Below are 18,934 nucleotides of genomic sequence, written 5' to 3'. Positions count from 1 at the left end.
CTAAATCTAGCGGCGAAAGGGGAAAGGGAGGAAGAGAGAGACAGACGAGAGACGAGCGTGTCGAGATGATGTCAAAAAAAGATCTCGAACATTCGAGCAAAATGTCGAGCTTTTCCTCAGCTCTTCCTCTCTCTTCCTCCTCCTCCTCCTTGTTCCCACGAACCGTCTCTCCGAGATCCCGTCAACACGCTTCGACGAAATGTCCTCGAAACGGAATCGAGATGGCTCAACTCTCGGCAATGAACTTCGGTTTGCGAAAACGAAAACTACTTTTCTGTTCAGATTCAAAAACTGCACTCAAACGGAACTGGGAGGCATACACAGACGGAATAGAAGCGAAAGAAGGAAGAAGGGGAATATACTGAGGAAGGGACGTAAGCTGCAACAAGCGAAGAAGAACGGGCATAGAACGAAAGAAAACTTCCAACGAGCGAGATTCAAGGGAAATAGGTGGGATTTGGAGGAATGGTTAGTTTTGGGTAGGCATAGCGGTAGTGGCTTTCGAGTCGATCGCGTCTTCGGCACGCCAGAGAGAGGTAGTAGTCTGATCGAGCGAAAAAGTGAAGGAATGAGGAAGAATGGGAGACAAGGGTGGCGGAGAAAGGGCGAAGCGAGAGGAGGAAGAGCAAGGCATAGCAAGGCATGCATGAATGTTAGTGAACGTTTTCTCCTCGCTCGACCACAAACCTGACCGCCTACAAACAAGAAAGCTTTCAAAACTCACCTTCAACTGAGTCCAGAAATCCAACCCTCTCTGTCCATACAACGAAGCACCTCCCAACACACTCCCCTTGTTTCCAGACCACGCAAACATGGGTAAAGGAACCGGGATCGGAGTGTTGATCCCGATTTGACCTGCTTCGACCGTCTTTTCGAATTTACGTCCCGTAGCTCCCGATTGAGTGAAGATCGAGGCTCCGTTACCGTCTACCGATTCGTCACGGAGAGGATATCAGTGAGAGGTCGGGAGAGAAGGGAGAGAAAGGGAAGGACGAACAGCGGTTTCGGTTAATCAAAGCGAGGGCATCGTCGAGATCTTTCGCTTTGACTACAGTCAATACCGGTCCAAAGATTTCTTGTCTGTACACCAACGCTCGTTTCCAGAGTCATCATCTCTTTCGTTTGAAGCACGTAGAACTCTAGTAGAGAGAGAGAGGGGGGATTGAGCGTACTGGTAGCAATCCATTTCCGTCGTCGCTTCCAAAATCGTCGGACCGACAAAGTTCCCCTTCGGATATCCATCGACTTTGACCCCTCTACCATCGAGGGCGATTTTCCCTCCTTGATCAGCGCAAGATTGGATCAATTTCTCGACTCGTTCTTTCGCAGCGGGGGAAATCAAAGGTCCACTACTCCGTCCAAAGTGCGTGATCGTCAGTGACGGATCGAGAGTAGTAAGAAGGGAGAGGAAGAGGGAGATGGGACGTACACTTCAGTCTCCGGATCGAACCCATTCCCAACTTTGAGCTGAGACGCTCGTTGAACGAGTTCAGGGATCCAATCGTTCGATTCTCCGATCGTGACGACTGTTGCGCGTATGAAACGAGTGAGTGGTCTCAGCCGGTTACGCAGTTGAGTACGTAAGGAAGAGAGACTCACGGGTCGACAAAGCCATACAACGTTGACCTGCAGCACCGAACGCCGCTCCAACAATCGAATTCAAAGCGAAGTTCTTGTTCGCATCAGGCATGAGGATACAATGATCTATTTCCCGTACCCACTCTCAATCAGCCACCTCATCCGCGCAGAGAGAGAGAAGAGGAGGGGGTTGACTTACTTTTCGCTCCCAAATTCGCTTGAACTCGTTTCCCATTCTTATTCCCAGTTTCATAAATGTATTGACCGGCTTTATCTCCTCCTACGAAACTGATCGCTTTGATTCGAGGTTCTTCGCACAAGAATTTCACGGGGGGAACGGTTCCGTGCATGATCGAGAGGACTCCTTTCGGTAGACCTACAACGCGAAGACATTGCGTGAGTTCCGAACGAGCAAGTGAGGACTAGGGAGAAGGGGATTGAGGAGGGACAGAGGGAGGAAAGGGGAACGAACCGGCTCGTTCGGCTAATTCGGCGAGAATCATCGCGGCTCCAGGGTCGCGTTCGGAGGGTTTCAGGATAAGAGCGTTTCCAGTAACGGTTGCCATTGCCATCGCCCAGAGAGGGATCATCGCGGGGAAATTGAAACTTTCGAACGAGAACGGGAGCGAAAGAGGAAAAAGCACGGTCAGTCAGTCGAGTCATCCAAAGAAGGGATCAAGGTAGAAGCGGAGGAGAAGAGAGATGGTAATACTCACGGACAGATAGCAGCGACGACACCGAGAGGAACTCTTCGAGAATAAGTATCCATATCTTTTGAAACTTCCAACTTGTCTCCCATCAACAAATTCGGGATTCCACATGCCGCTTCGACTACGTAGATACGATCAAGAGTCGATGTCAGTCTCTCGATGGGGATGAGAAGGGATGAGGAGGAGAGGGGAGGAAGGAACTCATCTGAAGTCCTCGAAGAACGTCTCCTTTCGCGTCTGCAAACGTTTTACCTTGTTCGAGTACGATCGAACGAGCCAAATCATCGTGATGTTCACGAATCAACGCTTGGAATCTGGAAGGGAGTCGACGATAACAAAGGGGGTCAGACGGAGTGCCGAAAACGTCGAAAGGAAAACGGAAGAGAGAAAACTGACTTGAGCATCACGGCTTGACGTTTCAAAATACTCGCATCCTTCCATTCCTCGTACGCCTGTTCGGCCCTATCCACGATCCTAACCATATCCTCGTGGGTCGTTTCCGGTACTCTCGTCAAAACTCTCTGCGTCGAAGGATCATGAACTTCGATCCATTTCTCGGTCGAACCCGTCGTGTATTCCCCACCGGATAGGAGCGTCGTGTCTCGACCGTCCGTATAAGTTCCTTTCCAGGTTTTCGTAGAGGCGAGCGCTTCGATATCGGCTAATGCAGAGAGACGTGGGGAGGTGGAGAGAGCTCGGGAGAACGCTCGAGGGCGAATAGTGTGTCGAAGGGAACGCGATAACATCTTGCTTGTGTCGAGGAGAGGAGCAGACGAGTGAAAGCGAAGGAGAAAAGAGAGAGAAGGGGACAATTTATCCGGCTCAGCCGAAGATGGACAATTTGTCGCTCTTTCTCCGCTCCTCACTCACTCTCTCACTCTTCCGAATTTCTTGGACGCGATTTGACAAAGTATGGAACCACTACGCGAACCATCCGAGGATTCAGATCGCGAAAGTCTCCCTTCACCGTTACCTTCCCCCGACTTATCCGCCCATGACGAAGAGGAGGAGGAGGAGGACCAACTCGACGACTCAATGGACGACCCCTCTGAAGAGTCCGAACGAGAAGCCACTCTCTCTGCCGCCTCTTCCCCAGCGCGTTCAACTTCCTCAGGTGCCGACTCCCTAGCAGGGGAACCTGCTTCCGAAATCGAAAGAGTCGCTCTCGATTTCATCTCGAACCCACCTCTCTCTCACTCTGACCAACTGAAAGAACTAGGAGGAGGATTAGACGCGTTCGACTTACCGAGACCCCCAACGAGTTCGTTAACGAGGGACGAAATGATGGAATTGGAGAAGAAAGCGATCGAATTCCTCAAGAAGAAAGTTGCGGACGCCGATCAGGACGATTGGATGTATCCTACTCCAGCAGTGTTCGGACCTCCGAAACCGTTGGGGTTGAGAAACGCTCCGGGAATGGGAGGGACGGGAGGAGGTATGGGTGGACCACAGAGAGGGAGAGAAGGGGAGGAGGGAGTTGGGTGGGACGATAAGGATGGGAATGGATCGGAGTGGATCGATAGAGCGTTCAATTTGGAGAGGTATCAGGTTGAAGGGTTGAGCGGAACGATGAATGAGTTGGACCTCGCAACGACGAATGAACCTCAACTCGTGGAAGACTGGCAAGGTGGAACAAGCTTCGGAGATAACGTAGATGATGGAGGATACTCTTTCACCGGCTGATCGAAGGGAATGGTCAAGGAGGGATCCATCCCGAGCTCTGAAGGTGATTTTCTTTCCGCAGCACTCCTTTCCTCTCGTACTTGACTAACGCCTTTGCACCTTCTTGCTAGTATCAGTTCGGTCTTGCACAACATACAACCTTCAGCAGTCGTTCGCGTCGACCCATCCGCCAAAACACATCCGAATTCTCTTTCGACTATTCGGATCTCCTCTCATTCACCGCTACCCACTCCCGCTGCAGTCTCTCCTATCGGAAACAATCAAGGAACCACCACAAATCGATCAGCTCCGCGCTTAAGTCCGGAATCGGTGAAGGGGACTTCGAATTCGATCTGCCTCGACGGAAGAGCAAGGAGGAGGAATCGACCAATCCACACGTCGTCGTTTAAAGTACGCAGATACCTCGGGAGGGCTCAGTACGGGAGGGGACAAAGTGGTGAAGCGTCGACATCGAGCAATAATAAGACGAGAAGGATTCGAGAGGCGGAGGATCAGAGAACTTCGCGTAGCGCAGAAGTGATGCTCTCTTTTGCAAGCAGCCTATGCAGTGTCCTGCACTTCTTCCTATCGAAGAGACGAGAGGCGATAATGGCTCAGCGGGAAGAGCGTGCGGTTGATTCATTTCGTCGCCCAAACGAACTCTCGAATTCGCGGATCCAAAGATATCCTCTGCTTGCGAACTCGCTTCGACCCGGTAGTGGTCCGGGCAGCGTAATTCGAACGGGAATGAACAAGGTTGCAGAGCTGATCCGAGGCAGGCTACACAGAGAAGCGTTGATTCCGTGATTCATCGAAATCGATAGTCCTCGACGTATCAAGTAGCGTCTCCTCGACCTTCGTCTACCCTGCTTGAGTTGCGAAGTATCCACCGACCTCAATCAGACAGGGCTTCAACCCATCCTACTCTTGAGTTTCTCCAATTTCTGCGTCGCTTCTGTTTCGCCATCCTCCGAATCTTCGTCAGCACCTACTAGCCCGTAGCTCTGACAGAGAGAGCCATGACTCACCCGTCTTGACCGTCCCCTGCCCCTTCTCCACCGCCCTCTCAAACGCTTCCTTCGCCTCTTCGAACCTCTCCAACCCTTCCAAAGCCTCTCCTTTCCTCACATAACCTTTCGCCCATGTCGGGGCTAAGTTCAGGGCGGCTTCGGCGTCGTAGAGGGAGGAGGAATAATCGGGAGGCGAAAGTTTCAGGTAAGTGAGAGACCGGTTTCCAAGGAGGAGGTAGGACGTAGGCTACGAGACGAGAGAGACATATCAGAGAAGAGGAGGAGAGAGAGTGTGGAGGTAGGGAACGCACGGCGAGAGAAATTGCATGGGAGTAATGAGAAAGCGCTGTCGAGTAATCGGACGATTTGAACGCAGCCTGTGAACCTTTGCGAACCCCTCAACGACGATACAAGACGGGTCGGTGAAGCAAATCGAGACTCACGTTCCCACTCTCTTTCGCTTTCTCCGCTTCTTCACTCAGTGGTGGAACTGGTGGATTCGGTCCAGCGTGAGTGTACACTAATCGATTCAACCCTGCTGGGTCTGCGCCTTTCAACTACGACCCTCGTCGTTGCGCCGGCTCAGCACGAGAAAATCGCGAGAGAGATGGAGGGAGAAGGAGCTCACGTCTCCAATGACTTTGCCTCCTTTGATCGCAAAGAACGTAGGCATAGCTGTCACTTTGTATTTCTGAGCGATTGCGGGGAGCTTATCAACGTCGAAGCGAAGGAATCTGAGCGGGTAGTGGGTTATGTGAGCTTGTTTGTAGGAAAAGAGAAGTCGAAAAAAGAGAACTGACTTGACCCAATCCGCTGATTTCGCTAGATTATCGAATACTGGGGCAATAGCCTTGCACGGGCCGCACCAAGTCGCATACGCATCAACCACGACCTGAAAACGGGGAGGTTCAGAGGTGATAAGCGAGTGTTGGAGAAGAAAAAACGACTTTGAAGCGAAGTACTCACAGTCTGACCTGCTGCAGTCGCCGCTCGAAGGTTCGTGTTCCATTCTGTGACAGAGTTGATCTCAATGACTCTAGACATCGCTGCTAATACTGCTTTGCTAAGGAAATGTTGGATCAGTCGGGCTCAGTCAGCAATTCTCGACAGCGCGACACGGAGCGGTCACTCACCTTTGATCGGTCACCAGTACTTCAGTAGAGTCTTTGCGAGTTCAGAGCGAGCCTTCAAACGAGGTGATGTAATGAAGAAGAGGGGAAGTAACGAGAGAAATATTCTTCATCTGCAACTCTTCACTATGGCTTCCCGCATCACCCGTTCGTCCAGCCGAGCCGCTACGAGTACCAATATGCTACCACCTTCCTCTCCGGCCTCAAAGCGATCCCCTCCTCCTCCTCCTCAGACACCTCCACCTAAACGAGCTCGCAAAACCGCTGCCGCTCCTCCTGATTCGCCATACGTTCCCCCTACCCCACGTACAGAACAGGCGATCGTAGATTCAGTCAAGGAACAGCAGGAGAAGGGAGAGAAAGAAGGAACCGTGTTGATGCATCCCGAATTGAAGTTCAAGTACGAGGATGCGAAACGACACTTGATCTCGAGCGATAAGCGATGGGAGAGAGTCATGAATCAGTTGGAATGTAAACCGTTCGAAGGGGAACAGAATGATCCGTTTAATCCTTTCAAGTCAGTTCATAGCTTTCCGTTTCTCCCTCTTCCTTCTCCTTGCGCTTCGCAGACTGACTCGAACTCGCAACTCTCAGATCGCTAGTATCGTCGATACTGGGACAACAAGTTTCCTGGATGGCCGCCCGCTCGATCCAACACAAATTCTGTCGAATCTGGGCCCCTCACCTACCTGAGAAACTGCCTCCTCCCGATTCTGGGATCCCTCGCGTCGAAGACCCTTTCCCAACTCCTCAACAAGTCCTCTCTACTCCCGATCGCCGAGAGACCCTCCGTAACGCAGGACTAAGTTATCGAAAAGTCGAATACGTCGTCGAATTGGCTGAGAGGTTCGCGGATGGGAGACTTGATGCGAAGAAATTGTGGGAGATGGACGATGAGGAGATTGAAAAGACCCTAGTCGAGGTGAGGGGGATTGGAGTGTGGACCGTGCATATGTTTTGCATTTTTTCGATGAAACGTCCCGACGTCTGCCCCGTAGGAGATCTAGGTAAGCTCCTTCTCTCCTCTATCTGAAGCTTTACCTCACTGACTATCTTGCTCTCGCTCGTGCTCTCGATAGGTATTCAAAAGAACCTCTGTCGATGGTATTCGCAAGACCCAACTTTCGTCCCATCGATTCATCCTCGCAAGCTAGTCGGCTCTCCCAAGAAGAAGTCGACTGGTCCCGTCAAGAAAGAGAAAGATAGCCTCATAGAAGGAATCGGCAAACTCGACGAACTCGGAGCGTCTTCCGTCGAACGAGAGAAAGTCATCGATCTTTCTGCGTCCGCAGAGGAGCCAGCGGAAGACGTCAAAGAAGAGGAGGAGGAATCTCTCGACAATGACGATTTTGTCTTCCCGGAGACTTCGAATGGTCTCACTCCTCAAATACTCAAGAATCGATTAGCGGGAAAGAAGATCAAAGGAGCGTATTTGACTCCGACTGAGATGGAAGAACTCATGAAACCGTGGGAACCGTATCGTTCGATCGCTTGTTGGTATCTATGGTCGGTTACCGATAAAGAGTAAGGGGAAAAGATGGGAGAAGCGAGGTCTCAAGGAAAGTCTTTGCTCTGTTCTATCTGTATGTTCTCCTCTTGTAGCCAGTCTACCCTTTCATGTTTCTTCCACTCTGTAGCTTTCCTTGTTTCACTTTCCGCTGGCTTGACTTCTGTATCTGAATTGGAACCTTGATCGCTGCTATTCAACTTGCTCTCTCGAAACGAGAGTTACCTTGAGAGAAGATACTGCACTTTACACCTGCATCCTAATGGGAATCTACACTGCCCTAAGTCCCTATATCACTCATTCTCCCCTGTAGTAGCCCGGCTTGATCCAAGGCATCGCAACGACCTGAGCTTTCCTCATTTTCCCCCTAACCTCAACCAACAGCTCGCTCCCTTTCTTATTCAGTCCATTCGCGGTCTCTACGTATCCCATCGCGATGTTCTGTTTCAGCGTCGGAGAAGGGATTCCAGACGTGACTCGGCCGATTGGAGTTGTCGTGTCTTGAGCTGAGAAGATCTTCGCTCCTTCTGAATGATCGATGCGTGGTCAGTTGCGGGGAGGAGACAGAGGAGAGGGAAGGGAAATGACGTACCTCGTGCAGGTGCACCTTTCTCAATCGTGAGTCCGATTCGTTTTCGCGAACAACCACCTTTCGCCAACTCTTTCAACGTTCTCGAACTCCCAATGAATGCTCCTTCGGTCCTACGGTCCTTACCTGTGACTCGAAACCAGGCAGGTCAGTCTGATAGGTTCAGCTTCTCATTCTAACTCAAGGTTCGACTCACCAACAACCCAATTCAACGCCGCCTCTCCCACTCCGATCGACTCATCCAGATCGTTCCCGTACAGACACAAACCCGCTTCCAGCCTCAAACTATCCCTCGCTGCTAATCCGGCGAGTTTGACCTCATCTTGTTCGAGCAACATTCCGGCGAAATCAGAGGCGAATTCAGAAGGGACGGAGATCTCGAATCCGTCTTCACCGGTGTAGCCGCCTCGGGCGATATGGAGTGGAGGGCAAGAGGAGGAAAGAGAAGGGATCGGAAGGTGGAGAGAGGTACCGAAGGTGAGGAGTTTTTGGAGCGACTGAGAAGAAGGGAGAAGTCGTTGAAGTGCAGTGTGCGATTTCGGGCCTGTGATGTTCGATCCGCCTATCAGTATATATTTCGCAGTGATAGACAAGGAGAACGCATCCGCACCTTGTAGAGCTACGAGAGCTGAATCGTGAAGAACTTTGAATTCGACTTTTTCATTCGATGCGTTCCATTTATCGACTTGCTTATTGATCCAGGGAAGATCTACATCTGCTCGTCCAGCATTTGTGACGAGATAGAATCTGGTGAAGCGGGATTAATCAGGATGGATGGTTCCCTGCGACTCCTGAGGGAAGAGGAAACAGCTCACGCATCTTGTCCCCATCTCGTGATCATGCAATCGTCAAGAATCCCTCCTTCTTCATTTAGGAGAACACTGAGAGATGATCGCAGACTCGTACTGGCGTCGACTGAGACGGGTGGAACGGGGAGACTCGAGAGAGAAGCGGGAAGAAGGTATTCTAGGAATTTAAGCGCTCCGGGTCCTTCGAAGCTGAAGGAACGACATTGAGATGTCAGTGTAGCTGTCGCGGACACTGGTAGAGCGTGAACTTACGTCGATTGAACCATGTGAGAAACGTCAAAGAGACCAGAAGAGCTGCGAACTTGATGATGTTCGGCGACTGTAGGAAGGGGAACAGCGCGATCAGCCTTCACTCATCCCCTCAGACCTTACTGATGCTACTGCCTAGCTCCAAACTCTCATCGTATCCTCCAGCGCGGGATTATCAGGCTCCTCAAACCCTTCCAGCTCTCCTCCATGCCTTCGCGCTCCTGATACTCAGCCAATTCTACACTCGAGAGTACTGATAGCTTACCTGCACCACCCGCTACCCTGTCCTTGTCCGAGCCTTCATAGACGAGCGGCATTTCCCATCCCGCGAATTGTACCATTTTCCCTCCATGTCTAGCCTCTTTGTGGAAGTCATACAGTGCGGTACGTTTAGCTGAAGCCTATCGAACTCATTCGGAGCCGTGTATGAAGCGAGTAAGTCGAAGTGACAGGAGAGAGAGGGGGAAAGAGATGAAGGGATCCCGAAATGGGGAAGACGGACCTTTGAACTCGCTGAACGAGCTAACGAGCGTAGAGGAGCGATGGCGCGGCGAGTCAACATCTTGCTAAGATTGAGGGGGATAGGAAGGAGCAAAACATTTCGCTTGACTCTCGTGGATGGTCGTCTGTTAGCAAAAGGCAGCTCTTCCAAGACGAAGAGCAGTTAAAGGCAAAACGCTGCTCAATGCGCTCTCGATCGCAAGCGAACGAAGAGGATACAACCGCGAAGTCAAGGCTCAAGCTGAGTCGACGAGATGCAGCGAGCGGAGAAGAGGAACAAATGATTTCCATTTCGCGAGCAGGAGAAAGACAAAGAGAGACAGGGTTCTGGGCCGTAGCGGCGATACGGTGACGCTGCAGACAATCTAAGTACTGGGGAGTATATAGAAAGCATGTGCAGAGTGGAGAATCGATCGGTTGGAAAGGTGAAGCAATCATTTGGTAAAACTTTCCGAGCACGATCAACCTGCGCTCACGACCGCCTCCTCTCCGACACTCCATGTAGGGTATGTCGGACAAGTGCTGACCTTGAGAGTGCTCGGAGAAGGTGTGAAAAAGTGGTTGACGTTGCAAGAACAACGACGAGTGACAGCTGAGGGTAGGCAATTCAGTTTCACCTTGCCTTTTATTGTGTCGGTCGTGTCGTTCCAGCTTGTACTGATATAGCTACGGATCGAAGCAAGAAGTTTCTCGTGGAAGAATGTAGCCTTCAAAGCTGTGAGGTTCAACCGTCCGGCAGTCATGTCGAGCGTGGACGAAGGCGGAAAGGCTCACCTCAAATTACGATATCGGCCGGTTGATGGTTCGTGTGGATTCCAGCTCAAGCTGCCAATGGTTCCCTGAGTCGCAGAGAGGTACCATCATCGACAACAAGCCTGGATGTTCTCGACCCGAGAAATTCGATCATTTGGTTTCAGCGGGTTACGACTGCACCGCCCAACGGCACTTTCCCCATTTCCGAGCATTCGCTTCTGTATCTGGTATGTCCAGATGAACGGTGGAGACGTTTGTTCGAGCGACATTGCGATTTTGAGATGAGCGGGTGATATTGGCGAGAACGAGGGCATCTCAAGGCCTGAATAGCCGGAAGTCGGAGGGAGTCGATCTGAGTCGGTCTTTCACTCTGTAGCAGCGTGTTTCACTGTGTCGGGTTGAGGTCCGAGGGAGAGGTTGGAGTGAAAGAAATCGTCCACCTGCTCAGAGCTGTTTCTCCCCTTCCTATCTTTCATTCAGAGGGCTCACCGACCGCATCGCAGCGTAGCACTGCTGCTCCTCACCGTCCACTCGACTTCTCCTCTCCCTGTTCCTTGCCTCGTCGACTTCTTCTCCCCCACTATCCTTCGACTTCTCGACCGGCCGATTGAATTGCCCACACGCGGGCAAAACGATTAGCAACACGTGCGCAGTATTCTCCATCCCTTTACGGACTAGCGCTGTGCACGAAGCCACGAGTCGAAGACACTACTGTATTCGCAATAGACCGACCGGAGTTGACAAACTTCGACACGGTGGATGAACCGTTCTCCCGACGACTTGAAAGCCGATACGACAGATAGAACCGGTTTTGAATCTGGTAGAGGAGCCCCGCCTTCAGACGATCCTTCCTCTTCATTCCTCAACTCGACTCGTTCGCAACTCCTCAACTTCGCTGCTCGTTTCTCCTCGACGACGATCTTCATGATTCTATCAGCCGCCCTCGCAGCGACTCTCGCTTCAACGCTCGCGACTACCTCGGCTGTTCCAAAGACCAAGAGATGGTCCTCGCCTTGTGCTGAGCTGTGGGCAACCGCACCAAAGTTACTCTCAAATCTCGAAGTTTACGCCGCTCAAGACTACCCTGGTCAGTCCTGACTCTCACTGGTCACTCTGTCCACCTCGTTCTGACATCTCTCGCTCGTTCCGTCGAAATAGCTGGAACGAATTTCACATCTGCGGATTGGGGTCAATACGGGTCGCCTGCCTACCCTAATCCCGTTCCCGATCTCTCAGCATTCTGTCGCTTCGGAGCCTACATCCACACGTCAGAGAAGACAAAGGTCAGTCAAACCGCGACTGCAAGATCTGAGACTCCACTTTCGCACGCTGACTTCAGTTTCGATTTTTTGACTGGCAGGTTCAATTCGAAGTTTGGCTACCTACTAAAGGGGAATGGAATGAACGATTCATGATGGTTGGTAACGGGGGAGACGCTGGAGGAGTGAATTTCGCGGATATGGGAGTTCCCTTGAGCAAGTACAAGTTCGCCGTCGCTTCGACTAACGCTGGTCACATCGGAGCTTCGTTCGACGGTACCTTCGCAATCAACAAGTGATTCTCTCAAATATCTTGATCACTGCTGTCTCTGGCTGATGATCCATTTTCTCTCTCTCTCGCAGCCTCGAGAGTCAAATCGATTTCGGTTACCGAGCAGTTCATCTCACGACCGATTACTCGAAAGAGATCGTCAAGGCTTACTACGGAAAGGCTCAGAAGACCTCAATCTGGAACGGTTGCTCTTCGGGAGGTAAACAGGGACTGAAGCAAATTCAGATGTTCCCCAATTCGTATGACGGTGTGATCGCCGGTGCTGCCGCTCAGTGGTGGTGAGTTTCTCGCTCTCTCCACACTGTCACAGGAGCGAAGCGAGGTTGATCCAGTTTCGTCCCTGGCGCAGGACTCACCTCAACGCTCAAACTTACCGCATCAACGCTTTCGTAAACGCTCAAAACTCCTCCGGATACCTCTCCGCCGCCGACTACGCTACGATCGGAGCCGAAGTCCTTCGGCAATGCGACGAACTCGACGGCGTCAAGGATCAAGTCATCACGAACCCTTACGTCTGCCGACCTCAGCTCGACATTCTCTCATGCGACCAACCCACGGCGAACCAGTCGAGCTGCTTGAGCTATGACAAGATCAACACGATGTACACGATCTGGGCGGATTACCATTCCGTCACGACTGGAGAGTTCCTCTTCCCCGGTTTCGCTCCTGTGCGTCCCCATCCGCCTCTCTCGATAGGCACAGGCTCCTCTAACTCACGATTCGTACATATAGGGAAGTGAAGGACTACCTCAATTCTCAGTTAACGGATCTCCCTATGGACCAGGTCCCGACTTCTTCGAATACCAAGTCCTCAACCGGACCGAAGTCGGAACCTTCAACGTTACGGATCAAGTCGAGTTCGAGAAGCTCATCAAGATTGCCGACGAGACTGATCCCGGAATGACGAACGCTATTCAAGGCGACATCTCGGCGTTCTTGAAGCATGGAAAACTTGTTACTTACGTCGGACTCGCTGATACGCTCATCCCCACTGGTACGTTACGCTCTCCATGCTCTCTTCGCTGTTGTCTGACTAATGTTGGCTTTCCTCCAGGTTCAACCATCTGGTACTATGAGCACGTTCGAAAGGCGCTCGGTTACCCTTCGAACCTCGATGATTCTTACCGACTCTTCACTGGTACGTTTTCTGCGCTCACTCTCCTGTCTAGTATCGCTGCGCTGACTCGCTGTCGGCAATCGCAGTTCCCGGAATGGCTCACTGCGCGGGAGGAAACGGAGCGTACAACTTTGGCGGGCCAGGTCAAGACGCTCTATCCAACGGAGGATCTGGTCAATCTTCGACTTTCGACGAGGAGCACGACATGATTCTCGCCACGATTGATTGGGTCGAGAACGGAAAAGCCCCGAAAGAGATCATTGCTTCGAGCTACGTCGAGGCGAACAAGAGTCAAGGAGTCGCTTTCCAACGAAAGCTCTGTCCTGTGAGTATCGCTCGCTCTCAGTGCTTGTCGATTGAGGCGAGCTGACGGCCCTTCTGTGTTTGTGCGATGCAGTACCCTCAAGAAGGAGTTTACATCGGTGGCGATGTCAACTCGGCTGATTCTTACGAGTGTGCCGTCAAGACTTTCTACTAGTCACCTTCGATCCTCTCTTACCTGCCCCCTGCCCTCTGTCTTTCCCTTCGTCGAACTTTTCTCATATCTTTACTCGTCGCATCCGTCAAAAGCTTTCTCGGCCAATTGGTTGTATCAGAACTGGAAATGAACTGTGTCTCTATCCTTCGATCAGTCAGTATCCTTACACAGCAAAGATGGAGTCGTTCCGAGCTACGAAAGAGCTCAGCGTTCGGATTTCTTGCGAAAGTGCAAATTCGCTTCTTTTTCGTCGCAGTTCTAGCGCCCGCGCGCGACTCTCAGCAACGAGCGTTTCAGAGGTATCAGGCAGTCAGATCTTCGAAAGAAGCGTGAGAAGTGTCTCTGCTCGCAAGCGAAGATCTCGAGATTTATCTCTCACTTCGGCATTTCGTCATGTCACCTTCACCACCTCCTGAACCCGCTGCAAAGCGACAAAAGACCTCGAACGAGGCCAATCTACCCTTCTATCCCGGCTTGCTCGACTCTGAGAACGTAGAACGATTAGCGAAAGCTCACTCTTCTTCTGAACCTTACAAACACGCCGTCATCAATCAATTATTCGATCAAGATTTCCTCAGGAAGGCAAGGAAGGAGATCACGGAGCAGTTAAGCTTCACGGAGAAGGAAACTGACATCTGTGAGAGGAGCTTTCTCACTTCATCTCAATTTCATCTAAGTTGACCTTTTGTTCACTCCTCAACAGACAAGGTGAGCTCAAGACACCGCAAAAAGTACTTTCGATGTCCTCCGCTCACTATCGATCCTGCATAGATCAATCAAACGGGAGATTTGACCAACTTGTCTGGATTACCCGAATCTGAACTCGCTCTCCTCCCGACTTTGCTCGAACTACGAGATGCTCTATACTCCGAGACGTTCCGCAAGTTCCTCCAGAAGGTCACAGGATGCGGACCCCTCAGTGGAAGCAAGACGGATATGAGTTGCGCTGAATATTCGCAGGGTTGCTACTTGCTCAATCACGACGATGTCATCGGTACGAGGAGGATCTCATTCATCTTGTACTTGCCTCTCGATGAACCAGCCTGGAAACCTGAGGTGAGTTCTCTCCAATTGTATCCTTCCCAGCTTCCGTCACTGACTTCTCCTTGTCCTCAATACAAAGTGGGGAGGAGCCCTTGAGCTGTACCCAATCCTCAAAGCTGACGACAAGAACCCTGATCGACCCAACGTTCCCGTCTCGAAGCCCACGAACATCATTCCTGTGCGTTCAGATTCTGTCGATCGTCCAATACAGTCACATCTAACGAACCGTTCTCTCGCTTAGCCCTCGTTCAACCAGTTCGTCTTCTTCGAAGTGCAACCTGGACACTCTTTCCACTCTGTCGAAGAAGTCGCAGTGATTGGAGATGGACAGAAAGGTGGAATCGGGGCCCGAGTCAGTTTGTCAGGCTGGTTCCATAAACCGATTGACGGAGAAGAAGGTTACGAAGGGAGTGAAGGGTTCATGCCGAAGAGCAGTTTGCAACAGCTTGTAAGTCATCTGAAGCCGATCCTCCTCTGCGGCTCTCGGCTGATTGCGTCTTCAATCGCGACAGTACGCAACGACGCTTTCAGCACCGACACCTTACCCTGAACCACTCTCCCTCCCTCTTCCTACTGTCCCCTCGTCTTCTGATCTCGCCTACCTTTCGAAATACCTCAACTCGGCTTATACATCTCCCAAAATCATTGGTCACCTCCGTTCTCAATTCGTCGAAACCTCTCACCTCGTCTTGTCCGACTTCCTCTCTCCTACAATCGCCACCGAGCTTGAATCACTCGTTAAAGCGAAAGACTTAGAAGTCGAAAAGGGCAGACGAGGCGTCGAAGTCAACGGACAAAAAGTCAACCTAATTCCCGCTCATTCGACTGGAGAATCTTCCGAACAAGGTTGGACCGTCGTCGGACCTCCTCATCTCCAGCGATACCTTTCGCTCTCCTCGACCGCACCCTCCTCAACAGCAGCAGAACGACTCGAAACCCTGTTGAGGGAGATTCAATCGTTGTTCCAATCAAACGCGTTCGCAGCTTTGTTGGCTTGTCTTACTTCGTTACTCCCCGTTGCGCATACTACCAACATTCGAAGGTTCCGACCTGGACTCGACTACACCCTCGCTCGAGGGGAACCGGCGGGAGAAGCTGAGGATGGAGAAGGAGAGGGACCTCAAGCAAAGTTGGATGTTGGTTTGTATCTTACTCCGAAGCAGGAGAAGGAGGAGGATCAGGGAATTTGGGAAGGAGGAGAAGCGGGAGCATGGGATATCTGGCTCGTCGGAGATGAAGGAGGTGATGAAGCGACCTACGGAGGAGGGGGAGGTTCGAAAGCGAAACCGGAAGAGGAATCGAATGGCGAAGCAGAGGCGAAGAACGGAGAGGGAGAACAGCAAGAAGAGATGGAGGAGGAAGACGATGATTCGACGCTCTTGAGTCTCGAGCCTACTTTCAATCGTCTGCACCTCGTTCTGCGAGACCCTGGAGTCCTCAGCTTCGTCAAATACGTTAGCGCAAAGGCTCCCGGTAGTCGATGGGACGTCGCTGGAGAATGGGAGGTCCGAGGGATCGAAGAGGAAGAGGAGGATGGAGGCGAGCAGTAGAAACTCTCGAGCTTGCAGAATAGATTGAATCCTCCACCTTTCTGCTTTCGAGTCTCTCGTTCGGCATCGCAGCGAGGCTCATGATTCGCGTTGAGAGTAAGATGCTGGTGAATACAATGCTGCGAACCATGCGAGAAAGACAGAGAGAGAAACCAGCTCTCGGTTTTCGTAAGTCGTCGATCAGCACCTCCGATTGATCCCTTTCCGACGTTCTTCCTCCCTGAGAACGCAAGTCATATCAGATCCGAGCTTCACTACTCGTGAAGGAAGAAGAGACTTACCGATATTCGAACATGACCTGAATCGCAACAAACAAACACGCGCTCGCCACGACCATGAATATCCGACCTGTATGGACGTCAAGAACAATCAGTTCGAGATCTTATCAAAACAGCTCGTGAGATCGCGGCCATACCTTCTGTCGTTCCCAGCATTTTCGACCACAAAGCTTTTGCTCCGTCAATCCCAACGACGAAACCAACGAGGTTCGCCGTCATCATTAAGAGGACGTTGAAGACTCCTCCGATTGCTGCTAAATGTCTGTACCACCATTGATCTCCAAACTACAATAAACCGAGAATCGGAGCTCAGTCAGTTTTGTCAACGCGAAGGCAAGCGACAACGCGAAGGTCGAGTAGAGGGCTGGCGATGTGGGAGAGGTGAATGTGACTCACCTTCTTGTAAGGTACGAGACTCGTCGCCACCATTTCTGGTAACACAAACACAGAGACGATCCAACCCCACGCCAACAGTTTCATGCTCAGATCGTGCCACAACGCTACGAACGTAAAGACGACCAACGTAGCGATGACGGGTCGTTTAGATCCTCCGATTGGGACGTATAAATACCTAATTCCAAGTTGACAGTCCAAGTCAGTTTTGATTCTCGCAAACCCCGCAAGGGAAGAGAGAGAGAGAGAGAACATACCGAATGATCCACAAGTTGTAACTTCTATGCCAACTCCTCCAGAATCCGAGGGTCGAATAATTGTTCGCCATACAACGAATCATATTCTCCGGAGGATCGATTCCATCCATTAACGCCACCAGTCTGAAGAACCTCCAGGGAATCAAGAGCTGATCGTCCCACCACCTACTTCATTAGAAACTGACTCGGAAATCGGAAGAGAGAGAGATGGAGGGAGTGTGGGACTGACCTTCAACCACACAATGATCAAATTCCAAAACCCAATCATGCTCACTTGCATAGGTCCTAGATTCGTCCACCAATCAATCCCCGAATCTTTAATAGCTACTACGTACATCGTATGTAGGATGATCTCCATCGTTAGGAGACTCGAGAGGAATCGGAACGAGTAGCGGAGGATGGACGAGGGGGAAGTTTCGTCAATTGTGGAGACCGTTTGTTGAGGTGGAGGCGGCGGCGGGGATAGCTGGGAGAGAAAGGAAGGGTATGAAATGATCGGTCCCGCGAGGTAGAGAGGTGGATAGAGAACGTAGGAAAGGAAAAGTGGGAAAGAATAGTTGTCGCTTTCGTCTGCGGAGGCCGGTGGCGGCAGATGCTTTGTCTAGGAAGGAGACGGCGGTCAGTTGTCGGTTGTAACCGGCCCGGATGTGAGATCACGGGAGAACGTACAGAAGGCGCAGGATTTGCGGAAGTCGACCAATACAATTCCATGTTGAATGAGATGATCCTCAGCATCGAGATGTTCCACATGATCTGCCATCGAGGCAGAAGTCCCTTGTAGTCATCCTATCGTCGGAGTAAGGGAGAAAAGCGAGCGTGAGCATAGCAACAAAGTTTCGATTCGAAAATTGAGGAACTCACAAGCCAACTCAAAGCGCTCAATATTGATCCGAAGGAATATCCACCGTACATCTCATTCAAAAACAGTATCGCCCCGTTGAACCCCCAAGTCACATAAGGTACCCATTCTCTCTTGATGAGGTTCTTTTCATTCTGCTCGTTCAAAGCTAATCTCGCAAGCCTCCAATTGACGTAGAGAATCAATAGCATCTTGAGCAAGCTAGTTCCGTGGAAAATCGAGAGCATGACGAGGGAGAAGAGGAGGATGAAACGGGAACGAGCAGGTCGTGAAGTTCGATTCAAAAGTCGACGGGAGAAGTGAGAGAGGGAGAGGTAGAGGATGAAGAGGAGAGCGAGGAGAGGTAGGTGGGAGCGGAAGAGGTGGTACTGATGATCGGAGTTGTCCTAATCGTATTCCCAAAGCGGCGTGTCAGAAGGACAAGGGGAGGCGATTTGCGAAAATTGAAAACTCACGACTTTCCAACCGAATAGCCAACCGTCATCGAGTTTGTGCTGATACACCCAGTACAGTGGATGCTTATCTACTCGTCACGTCACGTTGTAAGGGTCAGCTTGTCGAACGATGACGAGACAGAGCACGAAAGAGCGAAAGAGAGGACTGACCTGAGGAAACTTTGACGGGAGACCAATACATCTGCGGGACGACGACGAGGAAGACCGCATAGTAGACGTAGAACTCTCTCGTTCTCCATCTCGACGTCACTGTATTCGATGAAGGCGAGGTTGAAGTGGGGCGACTCAACGAGGGAGGAATTGAGACTGTTAAATTCGTGATCGACCATTTGGATCTGTTTGGCAGGGATTGAGGTGTCGGTGAATCTAGTCTGTCATGATCTTGTTCTAGTTGTTGCATCGCCCCCACGAGTCGACATGGAGAGAGGAAGGGAGAGAGAAGTTCGCCTCGCGT

General features: G+C 51.3%; 8 protein-coding genes across 8 annotated transcripts; 4 read left to right on the top strand and 4 right to left on the bottom strand.

The window, feature by feature from the left end:
- Positions 1 to 469: 469 nt before the first annotated feature.
- JCM6883_003415 (CoA-acylating methylmalonate-semialdehyde dehydrogenase) lies at positions 470 to 3,034 on the bottom strand (the record flags this gene model as incomplete). The annotated part of the gene is made up of 11 exons (XM_076630121.1): positions 470 to 544; positions 725 to 927; positions 998 to 1,080; positions 1,173 to 1,349; positions 1,430 to 1,526; positions 1,600 to 1,704; positions 1,778 to 1,954; positions 2,051 to 2,184; positions 2,295 to 2,409; positions 2,490 to 2,602; positions 2,685 to 3,034. 11 exons carry the CDS (start codon positions 3,032 to 3,034, stop codon positions 470 to 472), a joined length of 1,629 nt encoding a protein of 542 aa, XP_076489879.1.
- A 166-nt stretch (positions 3,035 to 3,200) lies between these two features.
- On the top strand, positions 3,201 to 3,971 carry JCM6883_003414 (uncharacterized protein; the record flags this gene model as incomplete). The annotated part of the gene is made up of 1 exon (XM_076630120.1): positions 3,201 to 3,971. The coding sequence occupies one exon, from the start codon at positions 3,201 to 3,203 to the stop codon at positions 3,969 to 3,971; it is 771 nt and encodes a 256-aa protein (XP_076489878.1).
- An 890-nt stretch (positions 3,972 to 4,861) lies between these two features.
- Positions 4,862 to 6,004, bottom strand: JCM6883_003413 (uncharacterized protein; the record flags this gene model as incomplete). The annotated part of the gene is made up of 7 exons (XM_076630119.1): positions 4,862 to 4,905; positions 4,979 to 5,207; positions 5,272 to 5,337; positions 5,404 to 5,517; positions 5,589 to 5,694; positions 5,761 to 5,852; positions 5,927 to 6,004. The coding sequence occupies 7 exons, from the start codon at positions 6,002 to 6,004 to the stop codon at positions 4,862 to 4,864; spliced, it is 729 nt and encodes a 242-aa protein (XP_076489877.1).
- A 214-nt stretch (positions 6,005 to 6,218) lies between these two features.
- On the top strand, positions 6,219 to 7,618 carry MAG1 (DNA-3-methyladenine glycosylase II; the record flags this gene model as incomplete). The annotated part of the gene is made up of 3 exons (XM_076630118.1): positions 6,219 to 6,607; positions 6,685 to 7,097; positions 7,170 to 7,618. 3 exons carry the CDS (start codon positions 6,219 to 6,221, stop codon positions 7,616 to 7,618), a joined length of 1,251 nt encoding a protein of 416 aa, XP_076489876.1.
- A 276-nt stretch (positions 7,619 to 7,894) lies between these two features.
- On the bottom strand, positions 7,895 to 9,806 carry GCV1 (glycine decarboxylase subunit T; the record flags this gene model as incomplete). The annotated part of the gene is made up of 8 exons (XM_076630117.1): positions 7,895 to 8,124; positions 8,190 to 8,312; positions 8,383 to 8,730; positions 8,797 to 8,933; positions 9,002 to 9,184; positions 9,248 to 9,314; positions 9,510 to 9,645; positions 9,747 to 9,806. The coding sequence occupies 8 exons, from the start codon at positions 9,804 to 9,806 to the stop codon at positions 7,895 to 7,897; spliced, it is 1,284 nt and encodes a 427-aa protein (XP_076489875.1).
- Positions 9,807 to 11,257: 1,451 nt separating this feature from the next.
- On the top strand, positions 11,258 to 13,644 carry JCM6883_003410 (uncharacterized protein; the record flags this gene model as incomplete). The annotated part of the gene is made up of 9 exons (XM_076630116.1): positions 11,258 to 11,585; positions 11,657 to 11,781; positions 11,859 to 12,052; positions 12,121 to 12,327; positions 12,399 to 12,717; positions 12,782 to 13,043; positions 13,104 to 13,187; positions 13,253 to 13,491; positions 13,564 to 13,644. The coding sequence occupies 9 exons, from the start codon at positions 11,258 to 11,260 to the stop codon at positions 13,642 to 13,644; spliced, it is 1,839 nt and encodes a 612-aa protein (XP_076489874.1).
- Positions 13,645 to 14,037: 393 nt separating this feature from the next.
- TPA1 (oxidative DNA demethylase) lies at positions 14,038 to 16,238 on the top strand (the record flags this gene model as incomplete). Its single annotated transcript, XM_076630115.1, has 6 exons — positions 14,038 to 14,281; positions 14,348 to 14,352; positions 14,416 to 14,700; positions 14,768 to 14,866; positions 14,930 to 15,136; positions 15,201 to 16,238. The coding sequence occupies 6 exons, from the start codon at positions 14,038 to 14,040 to the stop codon at positions 16,236 to 16,238; spliced, it is 1,878 nt and encodes a 625-aa protein (XP_076489873.1).
- A 180-nt stretch (positions 16,239 to 16,418) lies between these two features.
- GUP1 (O-acyltransferase) lies at positions 16,419 to 18,880 on the bottom strand (the record flags this gene model as incomplete). Its single annotated transcript, XM_076630114.1, has 10 exons — positions 16,419 to 16,458; positions 16,520 to 16,586; positions 16,654 to 16,801; positions 16,913 to 17,087; positions 17,167 to 17,315; positions 17,396 to 17,767; positions 17,836 to 17,952; positions 18,028 to 18,411; positions 18,481 to 18,548; positions 18,631 to 18,880. 10 exons carry the CDS (start codon positions 18,878 to 18,880, stop codon positions 16,419 to 16,421), a joined length of 1,770 nt encoding a protein of 589 aa, XP_076489872.1.
- Between the last annotated feature and the right edge of the window lie 54 nt (positions 18,881 to 18,934).

Source organism: Sporobolomyces salmoneus (assembly GCF_050403485.1).
Source record: "Sporobolomyces salmoneus JCM6883 DNA, S_salmoneus_JCM6883_v1_ctg8, whole genome shotgun sequence".
NCBI classification, from domain to species: domain Eukaryota; kingdom Fungi; phylum Basidiomycota; class Microbotryomycetes; order Sporidiobolales; family Sporidiobolaceae; genus Sporobolomyces; species Sporobolomyces salmoneus.
The sequence above is the reverse complement of the archived record's forward strand: the minus strand, read 5'-3'. Positions and strand labels throughout refer to the sequence as shown.